Source organism: Ornithodoros turicata, chromosome 9 (genome assembly GCF_037126465.1).
Source record: "Ornithodoros turicata isolate Travis chromosome 9, ASM3712646v1, whole genome shotgun sequence".
NCBI classification, from domain to species: Eukaryota; Metazoa; Arthropoda; class Arachnida; order Ixodida; family Argasidae; genus Ornithodoros; species Ornithodoros turicata.
In genome coordinates, this window is record NC_088209.1 from 27,785,550 (window position 1) to 27,808,259 (window position 22,710).

Genomic DNA, 22,710 nt, shown 5'->3' on the forward strand with positions numbered 1-22,710 from the left:
GCAAATTTGCCCCTTGGTCCCACGGAGGCGAAATGTTCCGGCCCTATCTAGCGCGGAACATTTGCGTAAAGCCTGCGTTGCAGGCGTCTTTGAGAACTACGTTACGGTTTGTGCGGCAAGACAAGTGTTGCTCTTGAAATGGCCAACCTTCCTGTCGGGCATCGCTTCAAGTCCCCGCAAGCGCTCAAGTAAGAACGTTTTATATCGTTTTGGTAATCTGACTTCAAGTGGTCCCGAACATTTAGTTGTTGTAGTGAAGTGCTGCAACAGCCTAGTGTCACAGAATCGCATATTTTAAAGATCAGTGAAACGCCCCTGTATGTATTATTTTTTCATTCTGGATTGCGGCGTGTTGCGCAACATATAACGTGAGCTCTTGCGAATGAACGAGTTGCGCAGCTGAACTGCAACGTGAGAGTGTGGTCTCTGATCTGCACTCCAGATACAGAAATCCTCAACGCCTTCACAGAGCGTGCAAGTGAACGAGGAAAGTCGACGTCACCATGTGACGCTCGCAGTCCCGATGGGAGAGCCAATCAGGTGACAGGTAGCGCCGCAGCGCCGCCGGGGTAGGAGACAATTTTTCAGCGGCCATTGACAGCTTATGGCTGCTCGCAGGTCTGCTGGCGGCCTGCTGAAGTCAACGGCTGCTCTGTCCGTGCGTCTTTATAAATTTCATAGGGCTGTTTCAGCAAAGTTCGCAGAGCGCCACTTCGGACCCAAGCGGCAACCGCTCCAACAATAGGTCGTTTAGTCAGCGGGTTTTGCATGGTGTTTCAAGCAGCATGGCGCCAGGGAAAGCTACAAAACCTGTAGGAAATCCACAGAAAAAGCGGAACGTCCTGCGAAGTACGAACAACTCGGGACCATGTATTTGAAAGTGCCGCCGTCGTCTGCACCGCACGTTGCATATTTTGGGGCGCTGACGTTGCTGCTCACTCGCGCCACCTGTCCCGCAGAAACAGGTCTATGGGGCAGTGACGATGCACCACAGTGCGAAAGTATTCCGCGTGGTGGCTTTTGAGAGACTGCTTGGTAAATGGAACAGGGTTCCGAGCGCGCTGAACACGTGTGCAATACACAGCTCCCGCGACACTTCATCAAAGTCTATGGTTTATTCAATCGTAAACATCTACACAAATGCGTTGCGGGAAGACAAGTCGTTGTTTGTTTAGACTTCTATAGAAACGATTTTTATAGATGACTAGAAAGGTCCGACTCCAAAATATCTTCGTCGCATCTGAGGCACAAAGGAGCAGACGATAAGGTACACGTTTCAAATTTTGTGCACTGACAGTGTGTATCACAACCAGCTTGTCATGTAAAGCATGCATGCGTATAAGCGTCTTTTCAAGAACGTGCTGCATATTTCTTAGAAGTACAAAAACGTAGATGTCTGAAAGCTCTGTGATCACATACTACACGCACACATCATACAGAATCGTGCACGTAGACAGTTTGGTATCTGTAATCTAAAAAAAAAGATATGAACTCTGCAGTAAATCTCGGACGAAGAAATCTTTTACGCGTACCCAGCACATGCCTGAGATAAGGGAGTTGGTACATCAAGTCAAAGGAGGAGGAAATATATTTTGTATTAAATGTTCCCTCTTCCAATCGTAAATACCATAGGTAGGAAACAGCGGAAGATTGAGTGTCAGTGTAACATGAGCAGGTTCACGAAACACTTGAAAAAGGAGAAAAGCTGTGTTGGCACTATGCTCTTCACATCATCTAAGGGCTCCACAGAGGGAGGGCGCGCGCACACACAGAAAGAAAAGAAACATTTGTCCTGAATAACAGTTCTGTGAGACAGAGGAAATGTGCTTTCCTACAGTCATTCCTCGAAGCACCAAGACCCGGTAGCTGGGTGCACTCATCCGTGTGAGGCTCGGTATCTTCAAAAGTCCGTACCATGCTCTGCAGAACAAAAACAGGGTGTAAGAAACCAGCTATACGAGCTTTGATATCTTCCGTTTGAAGTGCCACTTGACGCAATGTTGTGCGTAGCGGCACTACTGTAATCGCTACTTTTTTCAGTAGAGGAGGTGTAACTCCGCTACATTTGTTATTTGTAGCGGGAAAGTAATTTCCGCTACAATTTTGAGTAGCGGAACCGCTGCTTTTGAGGGAGAAAATGAAATAAATTAGACGCTAGAGTACGTCCACTGAACTCGCTCTCAGATCATGTAAGCCCGACTCAGAGAAATCGAGCCGCGGCCGTCGCTGAGCCCTGAATCTGGCTGGCGTATATATGGCACATATTCATAGGCCATCGGCGAAAAAGTAGCGGAAGGGTAACTGCGCTACATTTTTTTTGTAGCGGTAGCGGTATCGCGCTACATTCGTCAATTTGTAGCGCCGCTAGTATCGCGCTACTTTTAAATAGGGTAGCGGTATTTCGCTACCTAAATTGAGTAGGGGGCACAACACTGCACTTGAGGCATCTGGGATTGATCCCCCCCCCCCCGGCTACGCCACTGCAGCCGAGGACGAAAGCAACTTGGTGGCAGGGTGCAAACTGCTTACGTTCTGAGGTTGCTTACGTGCTGTACCAAGGTTCCAAAAAAGATAAAATATTATGGCAAAGTCAGAGTGTCTGTACCGTAATGATTCTAACACTTCCGATGTATATCCTTTCATAAATTTTCTTATTGTCTGGTTGCTGTGCGTGCTTTTTTTTTTCTTGTTGCTTTTATGTGCTATATGGCTCCACGGAAACAGGACGCATCACGATATACTTCGCCATTCAGGGTCTGCTTTCACTGTCTGCGAGGTTTAAATGAAGCTAATCTATTTATGCCAGACCAACAATAGCATTTTTTCGCACACATTTCATATTTTGACGACTAATGAACCTGCACTAAAACCATTCTAACCTGAAGTCGGGTTCTCGCCGGTCATAACCTGAAGGATTTTGAAGGACCTGGACGGGATGCTGCCACCGCTGTATTTCTTCGGTTCCGCCTCGGCCTCCTGCATGGACGCGGGCACGCTGGGGTGTGGGAACACCTTCTCGGGAGTGTACACGACTCCTCCTTGGCCAGGAGGACCCGCATAACCCGTCTGAGGCCCCATTTGGACCGTCATTTGCGTCGTCTTGCGGGGCTTTGGTGACTGCTGTTGCCTCTGATCGAACACTGAGGGCGCGCTTGCTGCACCTGAAATGCGATTGCGTTGCCGAGGTTAATACATAATTAATGCATAATAATAATAATAATAATAATAAGATAATGAATATAATTAATGACAATGTGTTAGACGTTCGTCTTGCTTCAAATTGATTCTCTTATGCTTCTTTTCTGTTTCTTATATTTTTATGTACTAGGGCTAGTAGAAGGTCCGGCATCCATTGGAGAACGTTGCAGTTTAAACTGCCACAAGACATCAAACACAAACTCAGCTACTCGCGAAGCTCTCGGAGAACGCGCGAGACTCATCTGAACACGTTCAGAGACGAGGGGCAACTGACGACGGCTCCAGCTTACGAGCTCCGCGGTTCCACGTGCTGTAGAAGAGCGGTTCGCTCTTCTCCGTCACGTGCCGCGCTGTACACGGACGCCACAGCCACCCCGTTTCGACGCCAGCTTTTCTTCAAAATGGGGCTTCTAATGCTAACGCATGAATAAAAGGACATAAATAATACATTATACACGTCAGTAGATTGGAATCATCTTCCCGGCACCATCACTTGAAGCCTTAATAACAAAAAAAATCAAAGGTGCCGTGCAAGAGTATTGTAGTCCTTCATGTGTACTACTGTGTTAGTAGTGTAGTTTGATATGTAATTATCTTGTAGTTGAATTCGCACTATACTCTTTTAGTTGACACACTGTGTGCATTGTAGTGAAGTATTATTGTAAAACTCATTATTTGTGTGGTAATTTTAAATTCGGTCGTTTTACATTCCTTCCTTCCGTAACGCTCCTAAGTCCTGTGCGTAAACATAAATAAATAAAACAGCGTGCTCAAAATGTGCTATAGATATCGACTTTGTAGTTGTCTCGAATCGTACACAAATTCAGTCTTACACAAATGTTTTACCGAAGACAGTACACTGTCGACTTACTGTCAGCGCCGGTCATGTTTTGGAGCACCTTGAATGAGCGGGATGGGATGTTTGCTCCTCGGTAGCGCGGGTTCACTGTAGCGTCGTCCAGTTCTTCGGGATGGTTGCAGTACTCGCGGATGTCTGAAAATACGTACAGTTTTACGTAGTAATTGTTACTCGGAGAGTAAATGTCCCTACAAGCCACAGTTTCAGAGGCGCTGCGAAAAGTGTTGCTGCAAAAACGTTCGTTTATTTTTTATACCGCCTCCATTTCATATTATGCATATTCATATTGTGACACACAACTAACCGTGCCGAGAACGCCACAACGCACCGGTGTCACGCGTGGTGACCTTATACGTGTATAGCTGAAAACCGAACCCATTGTTCCACTTTCCGCTCATTAAATGTTATCTCTTCATCGTTCTCACACTAAAACACGGGACCCAGCACGGCTCACATTGGTAACGCTTGCGCCGCTTGTTTACGCTGGGGAGTTACTTGTGTGCCCAATCTTCGTAATTACAGCGGAGCGTAACATATACACCATTTCTCAGCCCTAGAAGATTTGGGTAGGGCTGTGCGAATATCGGGATTTTTCGAATACCTTCTATTCGAATATTTCCATGTCTGGAATATTTTCCAATATTTCCGAAGCTGCATCTCTAAGCTCGAACGTCAAAAGGGAGTGCATGTAAGTTACATGCCCTCTCTTGATGTAACACTGTGAGCGCTGCCTCGTGTAAAATACATGACATACACGCTCGTATACGACGTATTTATGCGGTATGTCTGTACATATGTTTCATCTGCAATCTGCATACGCTCGGTTACATAACTGTATCGGTTTCGTATTCGCTCGGGTATCTATTCGTTTCGGGTGTATCTCTGTTCGCTTCATATTCGATTGGGTTTTAAAATGACTATTCGTGCGGCACTAGATACGGGAATGGAGATAACGAAGTACCTGGCTGTTCCTGTTGGTCGTAATACTGTGGCTGACCGTAGCCATACTGCTGCTGCTGCTGTTGTGGAAGTTCTTCATCTGCGCCAGTCATTCTCTGCAGAGCATGGAAAGACCGCGACGGGATGTCGGTTCGGCGAAGACCCGTGAAACGCATCTCATCTTCTTCTCGGGGCTTTGGAGGTGCTGGAAAATTTTGTAACGCATTAATGTTCGTACGCAGTTATATGGGGCAGCTATGTTGGCAATGTTTGGTGGGCGAAGTACCGAGGGAAGTTGCCCTACTCGTTGCACGAAATGCGTGTGTTTCAATCTGGCATTAGATGTGATTCGTTCATGCTCAAAACACGTCGTCACCATAACACTCTCTGCTACATTCCCACTGCCCCGAATGATACAATTATATCTTCTGATTTGAGAAGGCGGGGCGTGTATACGCCTTCTTGTGGCAATTACTACGACTCCAAATGGTCATGGTAAGTTGATGGTGCTAAAGAGCACGACGACACGACATGACTAACGCTTTGGGGGAATGTCCGTCCTGGGCCGACTTCTAAGGGCCACAATGGCCACAGGGTGGTAGGATGTCCCCCATTTTCGACAAATCAGGGAAGACAACGATATTATCTATAGGCTTTCGTTCCGGAGCGTGTTATGGTGCGACTCTGTCTTAGAGTGTATAGGGGCTTCGCACCAACTTCTAGAGGTCTTGACACGCGAAGAATGAAGGCTTAGCATCCTGTTATCAAGGATCTGATGGAAACCGTGTAGCTATAGATGTTTTGAGTAAGGCTGGAAATCGTGTCTTATTTAAAACATTTTACGGATGTTTTGCGTGTACTGTTGTTGGCCTTACAGTAAGGGGCCTCGTAAGTGACATGCGAGTGACCATCACCGCCCCCTGATCCGTGCCCCACTGGTTTGGCGCCAGTGTCGATCGAAGAAACAAAAAAAAGCACTCCGAGCGCTACAAGCTTAACACAAAACCGCTATCCCTACTGACACAGACAACGCGGTTCTGTAGGACCCCGTTCACATGCCACACCCCGTACACACCACTTAACATTTCATTGCTCACACACTTCTTCACGTATCATAATGTGTCCCTCAAAAAAGTATAAGCAACATGGGAGCACTTACGCCTTCCAATATAGGGCTCGTACGGAACAACCCGCACAATCACTTTTTCCATGGCACACACTTTCTAACGGAGCGCGTCTCTCATTCTGCACACTACCTGCGGCGCACAAGGGCCTACCCCTCTCTCCCTCTGAAGCAATTGCCCCCGATTGAAATGCACTTCACGCCAATCGCTTACAGCGATAGAAGCCAAAATACGTAATAGCTGCCGCCTCGAGTGCAAATAGTCAATCTTCCGTGGCTCCCCGGGATATAGCGCGTGCCTTACGAGTTGACTTCCGGTGTCTTGCTCTGTTGAGACATAGCGGGCATCCATCATGCACTGCGGTTAGAGATGAAGGCGGTTTTAATTATGGCCCACTGAAGCGCCTCCTGCGGCTTTTTGTCCTAGCTTCCTCCTGAACCGTAACAGTGAAACATAATGTAGCTGAAGATGTAATGATAAGCATGGCGGTTGTTACCAGATGGCCCTCCGCGACTGCTGACAAAGAAAAGAAATAATAATTCCTATCATATTTATAGACCTCAGCATCGAGCATCTTTTGTGCCTTGTTTCGTTTTCTCCCTCTGGCCAAAGAAGTTTCATTCTGACAGGTTTCAAAACGAAATTACTTTTTCTCCTCTTGAATATTGATGGCACTATTTTAGTACGAAGTAGCACCTCTGGCATGGATGATTTCAGGTGTTTTAGCTGCTGTATATGACGTACATAGCCTGTCGGTCTCTCCCTTTCTCTTTTCCCCCATCTATCCTGGTATGTACGATATTTACACGACCACTTACTGAGTGTGATTGTATTCTGCAACCTGTTGAGTGTCTTCAGTTTTAGGTGTTGTTTGTGTAGTTTCGTTGTCAGATTCATTGCGCACCACCACTTGTGCGCAACGCGGTGAAAGTAATTGCATAATTGCAAGTAATTGCAGGAGTGTTGTTTGTAATGTTATTTGTTATTGCGTTACTTGTAATCAATTACTTTTTGAGTAATTTTTCAAGTAATCCGATTACAATTTTGAGTAATCAATTATTTTTGAAGTATAATCCGACTCAAAATAACAATGCTCTGTGACAAATTTCCTGTGTCTTTGTTGGGCTATTCTACTATAGTAAGCGAGAAAAAAAAAGCATTGCTTCAGCTGTCCCAATCACATTGGAGTTGGGCTTTGTCTTTTTTTTTTAAGCACACAGGGGCGGAAATTTGTGCATGAATTGAAAGTATAACGGCCCGAGCGTTACTTTTATACTCGTTACTCACTTACATTTTGAGTCGAGTAATTTGTAATGGTAATCAATTACTTTTTTGGAGTAACGGGCACAAGTCTGAGCACCATATACGCTTATAGGCTGTTGATGTGGACGTAAAAATAAATAAATAGTTATACCAGTGTATGACACAGGCGCTATACGAGGGCACAGTGCTCCCCTGCAGCCACGTCCCGTGTCTCGGTGTAGCGAGCTTCGGTCTTGATGCGTAACACAGTCGATGCTTTTGAATTCCGATTTGCATTTTATCTACTTATTTTCTTTTCTCCTCAAGGATAACACCCATTCACAACACCATTGGCATCGTTTACTATACGGCTACTACTCCTTCTTTCTCGACACGACTTCTGGTTTGTCTTTTGGAATGGAGTGTCTCTTAGTGGAATACTTTACGTGTTCAAAGAGCGTGCCGCGAATAGTGAACGGTGATAGCACGCTGTTCTACACTCACGTTTTTAAAAGCGAAGGTCCCTGCTGTTGGTGCAACGCAGTCGATCGACCTTGTCGAAGCAGGAAAAAAATTACATGGACTGCCTTGAAGTGTGAATATAGCGTACCACGATTCTTTTTATTTTTTTTATCTGTATTTATGTCCATCCACCGCTAGCTGTTTCGTACTACGCCTTGGGGAACGTTCTACTGCCGGCAGGAATCGCCACTGTCTCCCTCACACTTTCGGAATTGGTCGTTTAACCTTGAGGGTAAGGAGTAAACACAGTCCCTCCCAGATTGGATTCGAAATAAACTTTTCATGAAACGCAAATGACGAAGGGGAAGTGTTCACGTACCACACCGCATCCTAGCCAACCGCCGTCCCGAATGCACTCCATTCTCACCGCTGACGTGTTGAAAGCGGGAGGCGTACGCTCCTTTTGTGACACCCATGTAGTTATGTTAATTGCCACAAAAAAAGGCGTACTCTCTGCGAGGAGTGATAACAGTAAAATTCTGTCCCATGGTTGGTTCCCTAGCGTCACAAGCCGGGGAAAATTTTTAGTGGCCCGACTTCGTCAACTTTCAAATCGCTACTCTACGAGAAGCGTCGACACCATTACAAATGTTTTACGAGGTTAATGTCTTGGGCGAGGGCAGTACTAGTTTTGCAACGTGATGTGGGCAACTATTGCGCTTGCCCCATCCTTAGGATGTCAATACAAATAGATTGGTATAACAACAGTCAACTGTAAAATTTTATAAGCAACAGAGTAGCTGCTTGTCTGTCATGCTTTGATCACTGAAACTACTAAATGAAAATTATCATACAGGAATATCGCACTGATGCCGGTACACGCCGCTGTAATTGCATATTCTCGGGGAATTCGTAAAACCTTCCCTGAGAGGACTCCAGGTACTTGTGGGAACAAAAATTAAAGCATCGTGCGTTTGCAAGACGGAGTAAATCCACCACATAAATTTGTCGCTGAAACCGAAGAGAAAAAGTTCGAGAACGAACTTTTCGTTTTCCGTAGCATTTACATTGAAACAGAGAAAACAATACGAAGAAATCATTGTTCGTGCTGTTGTGAGAGCCAACCTTTGCTATGCAGCCTTTGTGTAACGCACTATATCACTGAAAAGGTGAAAAGGGTGTGGTCGGCGAACGGCGATGTAATCGACCGCTAACTCGGGGGGCCTCTTCGAAATAGGTCAGAAGACGGATTGTGTAAGCATGGTGGCATTAAGCGGGCATTTTAAAAAGCGTCATTATAATGCCCATATCACAAGGACTTCCGCGGCTGTAACATGTATTGATAGGGTGGCGGAAGTGTTGCGTATTTGGAGGCACACAGGGGATACCTGATTGCCTATGTACGGAACCTCGATGGGCAATAAGCCTCACACAAATATTTGTGTTACTGGTGGGTTTGATAATATAAAAAATAATGCCCATTAAAAAGAATACGGTAGCTTGGAAGATTCTAGTGAGATCCTCCTCTGTTGATGATGATTGGTAGATCGATATTTTTTTATTTATCGGGATCGTTGCGCATGACAAGCTATGCAAAGGGTTTCGCAGCTCTGGCGTGTGTTAGCACTACCGTACTACGTATAGTGATAACAATTTTGATCTCTAGTATAAACACAGAGCGGAGGCAGTTCTTGTTTTTCTGTATGGCCAGATAGTGACCTTTAGAAGTATAGGTGCTTTTTGCTCTTTTTGTATTTATTTTTATGTCGGAGCGGCTAACGTACTCATGATACAAACCGCGGATGATACATTCGTGTTGATACGTATACCCTACACCTCCATGTTTTTCTTTCCTCCAGCACAATATGATACTGTGAAAAATAGAACAGTTTTTCGGGAAAATACTGTTTAGTAAGGGGTTTTAAGGCGGAATATCCTGGGCACGACATAAATTGAAATCGTGTGACAAATGTAAACAAAATCATACGAGATGTGTAAGCAGAGGGATACTGACGATACTTAGACGGGAAAAAAATCAACAAAATCAGAATAAACGAAATCAAAATAAACAAAATAAAATAAAAATCAATCTTACGAGGTTCGTATCCCGGGGAGTCAGTGTCCGTGAGCTTTTGCAGCACACGGAACGATCTTGATTGGATGTAGTCTCTGTTAGGGTCGGGTTCTGGAGTATGGGCCCCTGGACTCCGCTGAGGTAAGACCTGCTGCCGGTTGGGGTCGACGTAGCGCTCTGCCTGGGGTGAATTGGCTCCGTCTAGACGCATACTGCATCGTATCATCCGCTTAGTATGTTCTTTTATTCTTCACTGAAAACCTACCCTTCCATTTGTCGGTTGAGTTGTGCTTGAGGCGAGAGATACCCGTTGCCTTCATTTGCTGCACCCTGTTGCTGTTGTTGATATCTAGGATCCCATGCCTCTCCCTGCTGAGCCACAGCTTGCTGCCTCGCGTTGATTCTTCGTTGAATGCGAGGAGATTTGATTTCTGACAAGTCTAGTCCTGTAAAAGAGTTTTGTCACGTGAATAACGCGTCTGATAAGTTAGTTGCGATAACTATCATATCTAGTCTTTCTGGGACACGGATTATATAAGCAAAGCCCTCAATGCTCTCATTCTTTGCTGCTGTCTGCGCGTCTTTAAATGAGCTTTACCTCCAGGTGTGTATGTGAAAGGCTTCTTGTCTTTGCTAAGTGTTCCATGAAGCTGAGGAGGTAAATAGCAGAAAGGTTGGTTGGCACCGTCTTGTGGAGTCTGTGCGGCTATTTGTGATGGGTCGAACCCTCCGCCTCCGGCTCCTGGTGGACCTTGTGCTGCTTGCTAAAAAGTGAAGATCACAAACGCCCAGCATTTAGACCGTACAACGTGAGCTGTGAACAAGTGAGTTGTTTTGAAAGCATACAGCGCTTCGGGGCAAAATGATCAGGGCTTCTCCTGGTGATGAGGACCATATAAGATAAGGCCATAATAATGGCATCAAAACCTGTTAGTGACACCTTTTTAAGCATGCCTGTCGAGCCAGATGATGATGATGATTATGATTATGATGGGAACAAGAAAAAATGGGTAGGGGGCACGTAAGTCGAGTCAGAATTTCAGTCTTATTACTATCGTACTTCTCAAATGTTATACCGGTGTGAACGAACCTTGACTAGAGTTGATACAAATCTCTCATGAGAAAATAATAATAATGAAACACAATCTTCCCGTGCTCTGGGCCGACAATTTTCGTTCTGTAAAGGTCTGGGAGGACCGAGCAACACGTATCATATCACTCCATGGACAATGGGTTTAGAGGCAGAAAACGAGATACCTGTTTCTGCCTCCAGGTAGGGGCACCACCAGATGGAGGCGGTGGTGGTGGAGGAGGGGGTGGTGGCGGTGGTAGACACCCAGGTGGCGGCGGTGGTGGCGGAGCACAGGGCGACCCGGGAGGCGGTAGCACTGGAGGGCCACCACTCGGCGTCAGCGGCGGCGGCGGCGGTGGGAACGGTGCCGTCTGACGGTTCAGATTGCCAGGCGATTGCATGTCCATGTAGGCGGTCGACGGTGGAGGAGGGGGTGGTGGCGTGCATGGCGTCCGTGCACCTCCTTGGCTTGGGAACAACCCACCTGTGAACATGGGTTGTACACCCGGAGAAGAATTCGGTGCTGGCGGCCAGCTAACCGATCCGCCGGGGGTAGTTGGCGTTCCCCGGCTAGCTGCGAAGGCAACGCGATTGGGGTCCGCCAAACCTCCAGGAGACACTGGGGTTCCGAAGGGCCCGCCAGGAGATCCCCTGTCAGTGAGAACGAGTGCCTAGCTTTATTCTAATATTCTAAATGTTACGACACGTAATGCTGTGTAACGCTTACAAACAAACTGATGCAAAGGATCAAAAGCGTCAAAGGATCGTTCGTGCGTACAGTTTTGAGGTAGGGTTCCCATTCAACTTCTGTCTTAAATTTTCAGGCGTTTCACGTCCTAAAATACTCCCCGCTGTACACGTGCACACGGGAGCGCATTAATATCGCGCTACATTTATTGGACCGCTACATCGCTACGTGAAGGAGACCCCTTTCCTAAATATTTGATCTAAAATAGGTCCTTTCGTTGTGTATTGATGAAAACAATTGGACAATAACAAAACAACAAGGGAAACATTGGGAAGAACTGTACACCAATAGACTGACCAAATGAATACTAAAGTACAAAAATTGAACGTATTACTTATTCACAAACGCTTACCCGAACTGTAGTCATACTTACATTTTCTTGCTTATGACGCGGGTACAATGTAAAATGTGCACGAACTCATCTCACCGCATTCAATCCATGGCGGCCATAGTTACACCCACAGCAGTCAGTAGATATTGCACCGTGTCTCCACTTACTAAGTGCACTATGTGAGCCGCTGGTGTGTCAACCTCTATGGCACCAAAACGTCTTGACGAAAACCATGTGGAGACACGTCCAGACTGACATAAAGGGAGACCGCACAGCACACTGTCTAGACATCGACTGAGTTACGCCGGCTACTATAGCACACTGGATGCCGTTGTTTTAGAACTGACGCAGCTGACTAAAAAAGTTGTGGTGTTCTTTCACTTCCACTCACTGTTCACTGCTCCACAGATGTGCGCTTTAAAAACCTCACCGCCGTAACACGCTCAAAAGTCAGGATCAACCGTAATCCCGATTCGTCGATAACAGGAGGTGTATCGTACACGCTTGAAGTTTTCAGGGTGGACCTCTTGAGTGAACGTTTACAGTCGTTTAGTGGTGAATTATCGTGCATTATATGAATCTATTATGACGTGGCGAGTTATGTATTGTAATAATTTTTTTTTTAGTTCCGTGTTAGCCCGCGAAACAACAGTGGCTATGAGCGGCGTAAAGAGGTGGACAGGTGGAGAGAGGACAGCAGGAAGGAGTGGGGGACAGGGGGTTAGTATGCGTCCAGGGCCGACTTCAGAGGGAACTGTGCCGACATTCGTCTGGTAAGTCTTCGGAAAACCCAGGGACAACCTCAGACAGCACAGCCGGTGATAGGATTCGAACCCGTGTCATCTCCCAGTCTCAGCGTGGAAAGCGATCATCCTAACCACTATGCCGCGGGAGCTGGTATATTGTAATAAATGCGAAGCGTAACGTAAACGCAAGAACAGTTTTCTTTTTTTTTTTTTTTTTTGCACCCGTTATTTGTTGTTTATTTTAACATCAACATATATTCTTGTCAAGCGACTTTATTGCCGCTTTTTGGCCAACTTCCCCCGAAAAACGTTCTTTTGTGCTACACTTGACAGTAAAAAAAATGATTCGATTTGATCAAAATGTGCGTATGTTTGTAAGAATGAAGGCGTGGAACGAGCCCGACAAAATAGTCCTATGAACACTTCCCAAAATATATTTTTAGCAACGTCTCGCTTTCAGAAAACCTTCGCTTCTCGGAACATCGTTACATAAAAAGCAAAACGCTGAAATGTATGCAACTCCCTGACACATGAAACATGAAATGGACACGTGGACACATCACCCCCCATTCACACACATGCGCACTTTTTACGTTTCTGAGAAAGGTGTGGTGCAAGCGAATGGCATTTCGCAACGAGGGTAAAGTTTTCGAAATACATAAAGTTCACCTAGTACTCAAAGCTTATGAGAATCGCACCAACACAAGTGAACCCTTTGGACTTCTAGTTCGAAGTAGGCAGTGCCGGGTCGTAAATCACATCATTCAACAGTCATCACCCATAATGGCATGTGTGTGCGATGGGCATCGTGGCAGAGACCAAACTAGGCCTGTCTATGTGGCAATAACGTATTTAGGCCTAGCGACGTTACCAGATCCAAACCGCGAGTACTGAGTCAATATATAATCAGGTTTCCTATAAATGAACTCTCAAGTGACCTATTGAAACGATCTTTTTTATTCAGTTGGTAGCTTTAGACGCATTCAATGAGAAAGACCATCATCGTTTACCCGAAAGTTACCTTCTTTTTTTTTTTTTTTAGAACATGACTCACGTTAAAGGTGTCACGTCGTTCTATCGTGTCACTATAGAACACGGAAACAGGTAACAAATAAAATAAAATAAAAAAAAACGAATTCACTTTACCTTGGGTCGAATCCCGCAGACATATTTTCTCGAGTACTCGTTCAGCAGGCGCACGTTAACACACTCGAACAACACGAAAGGGAAACACACGCAGCCACTTGATTCCAGCGGGTTGAGCGGAATCTTCGCTTTCCTTGCAAACGACGTTTCACATGCAGTAACCTTGTTGCGTACTATGTCCCATTAAAGAAAAGTAAGTCCGAAAAAAATGGGCCTGCCTTTGGGCCACCACCGGGGGACTCGAGCCGCTTGTTCGGAGTCGGAGCTCCCCCTCAAAGAGCACGGGAGGGTATTTTTAGGCAGCTGAAAGCGTTGCCCAAAATCTTTTTGGAGCACGGTGCTGCCCAAGGCAGCGGAAGGTGTTTCAGATTTTGTCGGTTGGGAAGACTAGGCACTTGTTCGTGTATGCAGGAAGGTGTTGTATACCTGCTGTACGGTGTCTCCTACCGTCATCGTAAACTCTTGATTCCCATTATACAGGGTGTTTTTTTTTTTTTTATCGGTTACTGAATGTTTATAAAAATAGCCATGGGAGCAGTATAGATGTCGTTTTTGCATTTGATTTTGCATTTGAGTTATACGGCAAGGTGACATCCTCTCGAAGAAAGTATGCAACTACAAGATGACTAATTACCCAAAATTAATTAATCTCTTCAATTAGGGTACTTCGGCCAAAAGCGGGAGATCAGAATGAGAGACCATCCTATAGTTGAAAGCTATTCCACGTTTAAAAAATACTGAAACACGCACGTGCATGCAAATATCCAGGTCCGAATTTTGATATGCAAATGAACCGAAACCGTGGCGACCTCGAACGCAGGGTGTACAGCCCTCATCTCACGTCAGAGGGCCACGTGATTTGGAGCAATGGAGATGATTTGAGTAGGTGCCGAACTACAGGCCAGATAAACCGCCTTCGCGCCCAGATAAGCCTCCGTCAGGGAAGGTGATGCGCTTCTCAGGCGCGCTTTTTCAATGAAAAAATGGCAAGCTAGCAAGCGAGCAGGTGAAGCTGATGCATGAGCTGTGTTTGAGACTTCGTGTTTGTGCCTGTCCCTTCGTGTTCCCTAGTCTCGGGATTTTACATCATGCGCTTTTTCAGTTTCAGCTCATTTGCATCTCAAAATTTGGGGATGGATATCTTAACGCAGGCGTGTGTTTCAGGATTTTTTAAACGTGTAATAGCATTCAACTAGGATAGTCTCTCATTCTGCTATCCCGCTTTTGCCCGATATCTCTTAATTAAAGAGTTCATGAGTTTTTTTGTTTTTGTTTTTGTAATATTAGTCATCTTGTAGTTGCAAACTTTCTTCGAGGGGATGTCAGCCTAGCCGTAGAATTCAACTGCAAAAACGACATGTATGCTGCTCTCATAGCTTTTTTGTATAAAATTTCTGTAACGGATAAAAAAAAACACTTTGTATACTGTTATATATTATTTGTATATATTACATATATATATATATATATATATATAATTTTGCCGCCCCCGTATTATAACACTTAGCATATTTTTACTTATTTTAGACTGCACGTTGAGCCACTCACATTCAGTAATCCTTGCGTATGGCAGAACTTCATAGGCAGGCTTTGAGCAACGTGATCTCCTCTATTTGTAATTACCTGGACTTTGGTGAAAACCTTAAGAACTGCAACGTGCAACCAGAAGCCTTTGTCAGACCGTCCTGCACGTGCTGTTTGAACGTGCGTTTGATGAAACTCTTCAACGATTAGTTTCTGTATTCACATTGCAAGAACTACGAGTTCACAGAAAAGGCACCCTTCCATTGTGTGCCACGTATGAAACAAGTCATTCACAGTCCTATCCCCCCCCTCCCCCCGCCCCTACACTTGAACTGACATCATCCCATATTGTTCTCTCGAGCTGCAATATTTTGGCAATAGGTTAAGTATTAGCTATTATTGTTACATATTAGCGATTCGCTTTCGATGTCACAGTTGGGGCTTTACCTTTCGCACCGGCGATGCGCGGCAAAGAGCGCTTTACAGCGCACATACGGCCTAAAATCTGACATATTGTTCGTGCTTCGACGTAACAATATCCATTGTCTCCAATATGTGTTACGTTCTGTATAAATGTCTCACACGTTTCAATTCGTTTCGGTTCGTGCTTTGCATCATACCAAAATAAACAGCGTTCCCACTGTACATAGTGGGTTAACACAGTAGCCCTCAGACGCTCCATCGACGATGATGTCTCATTCTATAAACACCAATCGATATTGTCGTAATGTCACAGAGCACGGGTTCTGTTTTGCCAAGGCCCTTCACATTGTGTTGATCAACTACGATGCGGAGGGGGCTTTTTAAAGTTTGGAGCTTGTCCAGAATACTGGAAGTGGGTTGCACGAACAGAGATGGCACTAGTGCATTAGACGCTGGAGTCGTTTTCCTTTGTCATGGTACTGTGAGCTGGAAAGACTACCATACTATACCGTACCGTACCATAGCCTACCATAATCATGGGTTCTAGATAAAGTGATGCGAGTGGCCACAGCCACCGCGGTACCGGCGCGGCCGATACAAAAACAAAACAAAAACAAAAGACACAGTCGAAAGCAGTCGAAATGTAACACTTAGTGTAAAGAAGTACTAAAGCTAAGTGCAAATATATTTCTCCTCGCAAAATTAAACATGCCATTACCCGTGAATTCACACGACCGCCACTCCCCAGAATACACCAGCGGAAGATGCGAAAAACGTCATAGCTTTCTGCTGTCACGTGAACGCGGGCGCTCAACGTGGTGTCTTCACGTATACGCTGCTAACCGTGGGGAATATCCTATACGACACAGTCACAAGATATTCCGTAGACACTGGCGGTGTCATCTGCTGTCATCCGCTAAGTGTCGAACGGAAGAATTACGTTCCTTTTGTGTTCGTGTAAGGTAACTATCTTTTATTCCACGGCGAGAAGTGTTTGCACTTTAGTGTCCCTTTAAGTTTCTGTAAGTTATTTTCTATAGGTGACGCTGTTTTCAGTTTGTGTTTCTGATTGATTACTGACATTCATAGCACGTGGGACATTCCGCAGCACAAATCATATCATATTAGTCTATGCACTATTTTTTTCACATGAACGTGATGTATATTTCTGTGCATATTTAGAGCGTTACTTACTTTTCTAAGCTAAAACAGGAAGGTGGGCCTGTTGGTATGAACTTGACATAGCGAAACTCTAGCAGCCAACAACACAAGAACTTGATGACACGAATGCTCATTCAGAGCATTCGTGTCGTCAGGTCCTTGTTTTTTCGTTCTTGTGTTGTTGGCTCCTAGAGTTTCGCGATGTCTTTTCTAAGCTATGTTTGTTCTCGTTGGTGTGCAGCGTGATTGTTTCCGTTAACGCATGTGGAAACGCAATCAGACGAGCATTAAACACACCGGGAGGCATTACAACGTATTCTGCTGTAAGCTCTTCCTGGTTCTGCGCAGTCGTTGTTAGTAACGTAAACTGTATACCGAAGGGGCCGACGAACCTTCTGGCCGAAAGATAAATAGCTCGTTTTTACCACCAGACGCTCTCGTTTGCCTGTTTTCTTTCGTATGACTTTCTTTTTTAGCCGACCTCATGATATTGAATTTCAATGAATATTCCGTAAGATGGAAATGAAAAACATAAACCCCTTCACAAAGTAAAAGGAGCACAACACAATGAAAAGTTAAAGGGTCCACGAAGAGATTCCCAAAAAATCTGAGTTCTCTGTGGCGAACGGCTCCCAAGGAGGCTGTTATCTGAAATACATCTTATTTTCGCCATATTGCATTCAACGCGTGCGCAGTTCACGCGCTAGAAAAATCGTCGAGCGGTCGCCCGACACACCCCCTGCAAGCGGACTGACGTCACTTACATCCTTTGCTAGTCCGCCAGTGGCCAAGGTCGCCTGCTTTTGACGTCACGGCGAGTTTCTCCGTTGTGCCGGCAGCGGTGGCGTCGAAGCATTCGCCTTTCTTGCCCATAGTTTTTTAGTTAATATCTCCGTTATTGTAACCAATGTTGAGTTCATACTGCGCATTGTGAATGGATTAGAGGTTAGGAATGCATTACATATATTTGCAAAGGTTTTGGGGTTCTCTTCGTCATCCCTTTAAAAACAAACTCTCCGGCATAAGGAAAAGTTAATGCTTTTGGTCAGTGACATCTTACGCAGGGCGTAATGAGTAATATTTTAGAGTACATAGCAGTACACGCGGGTTCGAATCCCGGCACCAGCTGTGTTTCCCCGGGTTTTCATCAGGTTTTCCATGCGAATGTCGGCGCAGTCCCCCCTGAAGTCTGTATGGACGCATGCTAACCCCCCTATCCATCACTCCTTCCTACTGTCCTCTTTCCATCTGTCAACGTCTGTACACCGCTCATAGCCACGGTTGCTCAGCGTCGCTAACACGGAACATAAAACACACACACAATAGTATAGGAGACATGCTTTCATTTACACGTAAAATATCGTAAATCCGGGGTAGTTGGTAACCAGGCATTAAAAAAAAAGAAGAAACTGATATTCCATTGGTGTATCCTTTGGTTCGTTCTTGTGCTCCTTCCTTTCTGTTTTGCTTGTTTTCTTTGATTGCTTATTTTGCTTCCTCCTTTTTCATTTGCTTTTTTCCCTGCTCTTTAGAACAGTGTAGGAGTATGTGCTCAGTGGCCTCCACGGTTGCACAAGGTGTACAGTTCGCCGAATCAGCCTTCCCAATTTTATGGAGAAATTGGAGCCCGTACAGACGGAACCTGTGTAAGAGCGTTAATATAGTTAATTACGTGCTGCATAAGAAGAGGGGACTGACCCAAAGAGGGAAAAAGCCTTTTCTTGCTTAGATTTACACCTAGAACGGTGCCAGTGTAAGGTATTCGGTTAACTCACTCGGTTAACGCTATTGCCGAAGCAGCGTTATCGAATCAATTATAAAAACGCAGACTGATAAGGACAAGATATGATGACGGAAGAGTGGGAATATTGCGTGAATAATGAACTGCACTAAGATTTCGCGTGAGGTAATGCGACTATACGGTCAGCTATACGGTAACTTCCGGTAATGGTCTAGTATTTGGTAAAGTCAGTCCTATACCAGGCGTGTGATAAGCTGCTTGCATCGAATAGAAGCCGAGGTCGACTACAGACGTCAGCCATCCAAATATAAACCATCTCCTTCACTTTTGTGAAAACGCCACGCGATATTGTTGACAGCGGGCGAGTCTGCCAAGCTCTTGGTATGTTTTTCCTCCCTCGCTCTAGCTACTGTAAAGAAAATAAAAGCAAATAACTAGCCAAAATAAAACGGGGCCTGCGCACGTACCCCGCAGAAGCTCTCAGTCTCAATAGCTTGGGAAAAGAGCGTTCACGATTTCTTCGATAACGACAGTTCAGAACGTGCAAGAGCAGGGACATGGAAAAGCCCAAGACTGCTAGGGACTACCGAATGTACACAGCTGCACCCAAGAAGAGAACCAAAGACGTAAGTCCACATTTTCCCTATGAGTTCCTTGTCTGCGAACTTCTGGGGGTGCTAAGGGGCTATGATGGAATAACAGTGGACACTTGGGGTAGCTGGTGCAACATGCTGAAACATGTACTCCCGCTAGGTGGTGTATCCTGTGTGCCGCACACGTGTGATACCTGGACTACGGTACCGGGGGGGGGGGGGGGGGGTGATGGTGGGCTAGTTGAGATTTTCTGTCTCTCACGCTCTTCAGTTTTAATTTAACATTAATGAAAACTATGATTACCCGAATTTCGTTGATTATCGATGTACATCAATCTATGAAATATATGTATCAATGTATGAGCTGTACGGCATGAATACCAAAAGGTGTAGTTTGAAGGAATATTTGAAGTATTTTCGCTCCGTATTTAAGCACTTTGAGTTGACGGACGTTTCGGCGAAGAGAAGGCAGACCAAAAATCGGAAAGATATATTCTCCTAGGTTGTATTCTTAGGTTGTATACAACCTATTCCTAGATTGTATTAGATTCTTGTATCGATGAAACATACACTGGCTTGACATAACATGAAGAAATAAAATTAGATGTTGGGTGTTTCGATGCCTCTGCGAGCATCATAATCAGTATACAAAAAAAAAAAAAAAAAAAAACTCACCGTGACTTTTCAAAAACGACGATTCAAAGTGGCATTTAACGCACGGGTTACTAGATCATTCTTCCTATCTCTTTCTCCACGAATTAATCATAATGCAGATCGTCACGAGAGTTGTAAAATCATTAATTACGACTAATAAAGCTATTATGATTAATTACTGTATTTTGCAATACTTTCAAGCTACTGAGGTACTGAAGTAATTGCAAATGAAGAGTCGATGTAACTACAATTGAATAGCATATCTTGCCCTTAACTTGTATTTTAGGGGCAATTTATTTTCTGCTGTGATCAAAACGAATTTGTTGTAAATATCTGTCTGGAATACTTGTCCCTTTCCAGAGGCTGGTTTTTGATTTTCTTATGCCGGGTGTTTCATGAATGGTCCCTCGGCCGAATAATTCGTATACAGGTGGCGCTATCAAAGAGCTGCCGTTTCAGTGAGATACCTGAGACATCGGCGAAGAACTGAGCAGTGAGCGCCTAATTTGCATACGCTCGTTAATTAAATAAAACTAACTTTTAAGTTGTATTTCGGATGCTTTCGGACCTCTGTTTTACCGACCGGAATCTTCAGGGTACCGTGCTCCAGAAAAAAAAAAAAAAAAAAAAAAAAACGGCGTTGAGTGATTTTTAGAGTGATTAATTGCTTTCGGTTTACATATTTCCAGCGCGGAGGAGCGCACCAACCCGCTCTTTTCGCTCAGCTATTCGTCTATCAATTACGTGTTCGTCCGCCCGGTTCACACACGGGGGCGACGGAAGATACGCACGGTTATCAGTTAAGTATAGGATGACAGGAAAATTCTTAGTCGTTGCTACTGGTATGGACTTGCTAGTACAAATGCAATGTTGAGCATGAAGTAGACGTTGACACAACGTGTTGAAACGGGGAACCATTCAAAATTTAGCATTGAGCAGCCGAGTATGTACCGTGTCATGTGTGCCCTTGCCTGTACTGGTTGTGACACACGTACAGGCACAGTTCCAGTGCTTGTCTTTAGTGCACTAGTAAATGTCAACGTTGCTAAACAAAGTGTCAGGACCGGTGATGTTTCAAACAATCCTTCTTTCCGGCACAAATGGCAGTTTTCCAAATACTTTTTTTAACGATCTTCACGTATTTGTCGCGCACTGCGAGCCGCACTGTAGAAACATTTACTGTTGTTGTTGCCCCGCTTTTGAACTCCCTCGCTCTATACCCTTTCCACACCACTCTAACCCCTTCACCGTGTGTGTTCCCCGAAGTCGAAACTACAACGTAGCTCTATACTTTGCGTTCCACCTTGTGCAAAACGAAATAAAAAGATAGGAAAATGCACTGAAAATTATTTTGTGCCGACGCAAACTTTAGTTCGCAAACTGCATTCAATGCATAGTTCTTAAAACGTAGTAGGATGTAGTTCGAGAAAGCTGCACGTACCTTTACGCATAAAGCACGCAGAAAGATACAGCTGAAGCCCATCACGATACTTGTCGTCCCGTAATTTTGTGTCGTCCAGGATAGACCATGCATGGTAAAAAAGTTTGACAATACGGTTGCCGAACTGATGTGTTTAAATTCTCCTTTTTTACGCTGGCAATAACCTAGTGGAAGGGTCTCCCTCAAAATATTACCACCTAACCCAATATAAATCTGTTTTTTAGAAGTATATGTGATATTAACATGAAGTAACATTATATAATGTTTTGTGTTCTCGGTGCTACTATAGCATATTACTGTATGTCGTGTATTTGTAATGTCTGTGCTAACTTTTGTGTGTTTGGTATTCCCCCTACTGTAACGCCTCCTGGCGCTGTAGGTACACAAATAAATATATATTGCTTTACAGCCGAGCATAAGAAACGAACTCAGGATGCGGACTGCCACAAGCAGAGAATAGATACACCAAAACCTAGTTCGCGTTCTTCAGCGTACACTTCCTTCATCGTTTCAGCGTTCTTCAGCATGATGACCCTATGTGACACCATCTACGTTCGGGAAAACCCATATTCCGAGAGGCAACACCGGTGGTATCCCATAAGGTTCATAGAAATCCTTAGCACTGAATAGGAGGACGAATGTGAGGGAACCACGTAGTTATGCACAGCGCATTACCGATGAAATAACCACGAGAATGAAGTGGTAAGTCGCATATGAAGTGCGTTCGGAAATGATCTTATCATCGATAATAATACCTACGCTGCGTAACAGTCCGAATCATTATAATCGAATCGCGTAAAACAGTAGAATAGTCCTTGACCGCTTAGTAGGGGTTTCCTTAGCGCCCTTATACACACACCTAACATCCCCTCAAGGATCTTTAAACACTCCTCCCCCCCCCCCCAAAAAAAAAGATACCGGCCAGAAAGGTCGAAAATGCCCGAGAAGCCAGCAGGTATGACTGCCACCCCCACTACCCTACGGGAAACCAACGGCCCCACCCCCGAGATGAAAATACTGGGATGGCGCTTATCGACAATACATCGCGTCAGTTCCGTCACGTGGGCTATGGCAGCTTGGCTCGCATACTGAATCTAATCATTTCACAGTTTGTCGCAGTACATCACAGAAAAAGCGCAGTGTGTACATGAGCAAGCGCTCACAACGTAAAACCCTTTGTGGTGGATTGCTCTGCCTCGGGGCGCAGTGCAGCTGTTGCTCCGTCATCTGAG

The 22,710-nt window shown here is 44.9% G+C and overlaps 2 protein-coding genes across 2 annotated transcripts in view; one reads left to right on the top strand and one right to left on the bottom strand.

Moving 5' to 3' along the window:
- Positions 1-1,100: 1,100 nt before the first annotated feature.
- Positions 1,101-14,219, bottom strand: LOC135368499 (proline-rich protein 12-like). Its single transcript, XM_064601830.1, has 9 exons — positions 13,942-14,219; positions 11,156-11,621; positions 10,497-10,662; positions 10,164-10,344; positions 9,920-10,110; positions 5,019-5,201; positions 4,070-4,192; positions 2,880-3,161; positions 1,101-1,920 (listed from the first exon to the last, which is right to left on the bottom strand). The coding sequence occupies exons 1-9, from the start codon at positions 13,962-13,964 to the stop codon at positions 1,901-1,903; spliced, it is 1,635 nt and encodes a 544-aa protein (XP_064457900.1). The 5' UTR covers positions 13,965-14,219; the 3' UTR covers positions 1,101-1,900.
- Positions 14,220-19,265: 5,046 nt separating this feature from the next.
- Positions 19,266-22,710, top strand: part of LOC135368500 (uncharacterized) — a 34,166-nt gene continuing 30,721 nt past the window's right edge. The window contains exon 1 of the mRNA XM_064601832.1: positions 19,266-19,416. Within this exon, the coding sequence (XP_064457902.1) occupies positions 19,348-19,416 (69 nt within the window). The 5' untranslated portion in view covers positions 19,266-19,347. The remainder of the gene's footprint in view (positions 19,417-22,710) is intronic.

Coding starts and splice junctions, on each gene's coding strand:
- LOC135368499 (XM_064601830.1), bottom strand. CDS start 13,964: ATGTCTGCGGGATTCGACCCAAG. Junction 5,202..9,919: donor CTCCCCGGGATACGAACCTC/GTAAGATTGATT, acceptor AAAATTTTCCAG/CACCTCCAAAGCCCCGAGAA. Junction 1,921..2,879: donor CGGCGAGAACCCGACTTCAG/GTTAGAATGGTT, acceptor TTTGTTCTGCAG/AGCATGGTACGGACTTTTGA.